The sequence below is a fragment of the Grus americana genome, assembly GCF_028858705.1.
Source record: "Grus americana isolate bGruAme1 chromosome 27 unlocalized genomic scaffold, bGruAme1.mat SUPER_27_unloc_1, whole genome shotgun sequence".
NCBI lineage: Eukaryota > Metazoa > Chordata > Aves > Gruiformes > Gruidae > Grus > Grus americana.
This window is the reverse complement of record NW_026561291.1, coordinates 161,681-165,253: the sequence shown is the minus strand read 5'-3', so window position 1 is coordinate 165,253 and position 3,573 is coordinate 161,681. Positions and strand designations below refer to the sequence as shown.

General features: G+C 52.8%; 1 protein-coding gene across 1 annotated transcript; it reads right to left on the bottom strand.

Annotated features, from left to right (window-relative positions):
* Positions 1–2,159: 2,159 nt before the first annotated feature.
* Positions 2,160–3,125, bottom strand: LOC129200030 (olfactory receptor 14A16-like). Its single transcript, XM_054811285.1, has one exon. It carries the CDS (start codon positions 3,123–3,125, stop codon positions 2,160–2,162), a length of 966 nt encoding a protein of 321 aa, XP_054667260.1.
* Between the last annotated feature and the right edge of the window lie 448 nt (positions 3,126–3,573).

Genomic DNA, 3,573 nt, shown 5'->3' with positions numbered 1-3,573 from the left:
TTAGAAGGAAAGACAAAAAAGTATGAAGAACTGTAAATGCTGAAAAGTGTGTTGACACATTTTCTTTTCTTTAGATTATTTCCTTCTTCATTTCTTTTTTTATTTCAAAGACAGAGAATATATTAATAAGCATGGGTGAAGCTATAGCATTAAAAAAGTGTCTTGCACAGAGCCCCATGCCCATCCCCAAAATCTTCCTTGCCAGGACTGTTTATGTGTTGTGGATGAGTAGAATGCACCTCACTCAGAGAAGCAGCAATATGTTGTGTCGAGGTAAAATAATAATTTGACAGAGTTCCATAAGTTGGCTGGAATTTAACAAAGTGCATTCAACAGTGGTTTGACAAGGTTCAGCAGGTTTGGCCCTGTGAGGTGCCCACACCTGAGCTGTCTGTCCTCATGCACTCCTCATGCACATGGGGTGTTCAGAGACACGAGTCCTTCCCTTGCAGACGCAGAGGCAGTGCATGGCAGCAGTCACAGTGTCTCGCTGGGCTCCTGTTGCCACGTCAGGAGGCTGGGAGGCACCTCAGCCCTGCGCTGTATCGCCCTGCTCTGCACTCGCCTGAGGTGCCCCAAGGCAGGAGGAATGGACACGGGGACCTGGGTTCAAGGAAGCCCACCCCAGTGCTGCATGCAGGTGGTTTCCCAGGGGATGTTACTCTCTAAGTCAAGTGACCTGGGGACACTGTGTGTCCCACGCACCTTCATGGTGTCCCCAGGAACAGCTGTGGGCATTTGTGCTCACTCAGGTTCCTCCCACCACACGCACACCATGTGCATGCTTACGAGTCGTCTGTACGATGCCAAGATGGACTTGTGACCTGGTCACTCGGTGTCCCTCCGTGGAGGCACAAACAACCCCTCTGAGCTGGGGTGGGAGGCCAGTGCTGGCAATGGTGGTTGTTCTTGGCTGCTGTGTGACGATGACCGCGGGGCAGCTTTCCCGGGGTGCCCAGCACACATGGGCACAGAGCAGGTCCTGCTCTGCTGGTGCTTCATGGCTCTGCCAGGAGGCCTGGCTGTGCGAGGACACTGCTGTGTGCCCCCACCCTGCACACTCACGCAACTGAGGTGGACACCGGTGTTTCCCTCTCGCTGGCACTTCCCAGCCCAGACATCCCAGCCCCTTCCCAGCTCTCACCACTCCCCTGCCCTCTCCCCAGGTGAGCAGAGCATCCCAGTCTGTGCTGGTCCCTCAGCAGGAAATGGAGAAGATGGAGGTGAGTGACAGTGTCTCTCTGGCTGGCATGCTGAGGAGATCTCCACGCCAGGCAGCCTGCAGCCCCCCTGCCCATCCCGCTCCCCAGGACAGCACAGAGTCCTGGCCCTGGGGCTCCTCTGGCAGCTCCCGCTGCCCCAGTGGCAGGGCAGCCTGCCCCAAGCTGGCACCCGCAGCCAAGGCTTTCTCTTTCCATGTCTGCCCTGCACACACATGGTGCCCTGCTCTTCTCCCAGGACATCCCATCTCCCCACAGAGCCTTTCGACAAGGTGGGCACATCTGTGCTGGCCTGGCCAGCCATTCCTACACCCCCTGCCCATGCTCTCCACAGCCCTTGAGCTGGTGGAGCTGCTCTGCAGAGCAAGTGGGCTGTGGGGCCTGGGGTCACAGGGGGACTCTGCAAGGGACGTGCTGGTCAGGCTGGGAGGCAGACCCAGCTCAGGGACATCACTGCCACTGACTGCCTCCCACAGAGGCTCTTATGTGGCCATGGAGGCTGCTCAGAGGAGACCTGCCTTATTGCCAATGCCATGAGATGTGTTTGGGTGCTGCACTGGATCCAGTCTATTGAATTCCACTGATGGTAAACCTCTCTTGAGAGGCCAGCTCTGTCACAGATCTGCTGTGCAGGGACTCTGTATACAGGAACTGCCTCTGCAGCTCCAGAGAAGGTCTCAGAGGAAAAATCTCAGTCACAAATGTCACTGCAGTGTCGTTTTTAATGTTTTAATGCACAGGGGGTGTGGAAATTAATTTAGAATTTCTCTGGATCAAATCAGACAGGTCATTAATGAATTAGAATTGGTATGAATAATGAAAATTTTGTGGACAACATTATCACAACTGAAAAAAAGAAAATTTTAAAAGCTAAAATCAAGAATAACATCAACAACTAGAAAACATACAAAAGACAGGCTGGGCCTGTCATGAGTTCTGTTACGGGTGAACTGTAGGAGGAGATGGGCAGTATATTGCTTCTGAAAAACATCTAGTCATCAGTGTCTGAACTGCACCCTTGAGCTCCTGGTTCCTCATGCTGTAGATGAGGGGGTTCACTGCTGGAGGCACCACCGAGTACAGAACTGCCACCACCAGGTCAAGGGATGGGGAGGAGATGGAGTTGGGCTTCAGGTAGGAAAACATGCCACTGCTGATAAACAAGGACACCACGGCCAAGTGCGGGAGGCACATGGAAAAGGCTTTGTGCCGTCCCTGCTCAGAGGGGATCCTCAGCACAGCCCTGAAGATCTGCACATAGGACAGCATAATGAAAACAAAACACGCAAAGAATAAACAGGCACTAACCACAATAAGCCCAAACTCCCTGAGGTAGGCATCTGAGCAGGAGAGCTTGAGGATCTGGGGAACATCGCAGAAGAACTGGTCCAAGGCATTGCCATGGCACAGTGGAATTGAAAATGTATTGGCCGTGTGCAGCACAGCATAGAGAAACCCACTGCCCCAGGCAGCTGCTGCCATGTGGACACAAGCTCTGCTGCCCAGGAGGGTTCCGTAGTGCAGGGGTTGGCAGATGGCAATGTAGCGGTCATAGGACATGACTGTGAGAAGATAATACTGTGCTGGCATAAGAAAGTAAAAGAAAAAGACCTGTGCAGCACATCCTGTGTAGGAGATAACCTTTGTGTTCCAGAGGGAATTGACCATGGCTTTAGGCACAGTGGTGGAGACGGAGCCCAGGTCAAGGAGGGAGAGGTTGAGGAGGAAGAAGTACATGGGGGTGTGGAGGTGGTGGTCGCAGGCTATGGCAGTGATGATGAGGCCATTGGCCAGGAGAGCAGCCAGGTAGATGCCCAGGAAGAGCCAGAAGTGCAAGAGCTGCAGCTCCCGTGTGTCTGCAAATGCCAGGAGGAGGAAGTGGGTCATGGAGCTGCAGTTGGTCATATCCTTGTTCTTGACAGACGGACATTGTCCTAAGGAGGAAAAGACGGGAAAATTACAACAGACTTCTCTGAGCAAAGCCACTCCATTTTTCATAGACATCCCATCCCCCTCCCCCAATTCCAAGGCTTTTCCTCTCTTTGCTTTGTGCTGGCTGAGTGTGCTGTGAGGAGCAGGACCTCTGCCCCTGTGCTGCCAAGGAGTCAGCTCTGCCCTGCTGCAGTGAGTACATGGGAGCTGGTTCTTGACACCCCCGATGGTCACCAGGGCTGTCAGATGCAATTCACCCTTGATGGAAATGTTCAATATCTGCACTCACCACTCCAGAGAGTGTGGGCTGCAGAAGAGAGTCTGAGCATGTCTTTATGGTGATTTTCTCTGTTGTTTTTTTCGTTTCCACCATCACTTCTGGTGAGTATTTTTAAGGAAGAAATCCCCTTTTTTATGACTG

Coding starts and splice junctions, on each gene's coding strand:
- LOC129200030 (XM_054811285.1), bottom strand. CDS start 3,125: ATGACCAACTGCAGCTCCATGACCCACTTCCTCCTCCTGGCATTTGCA.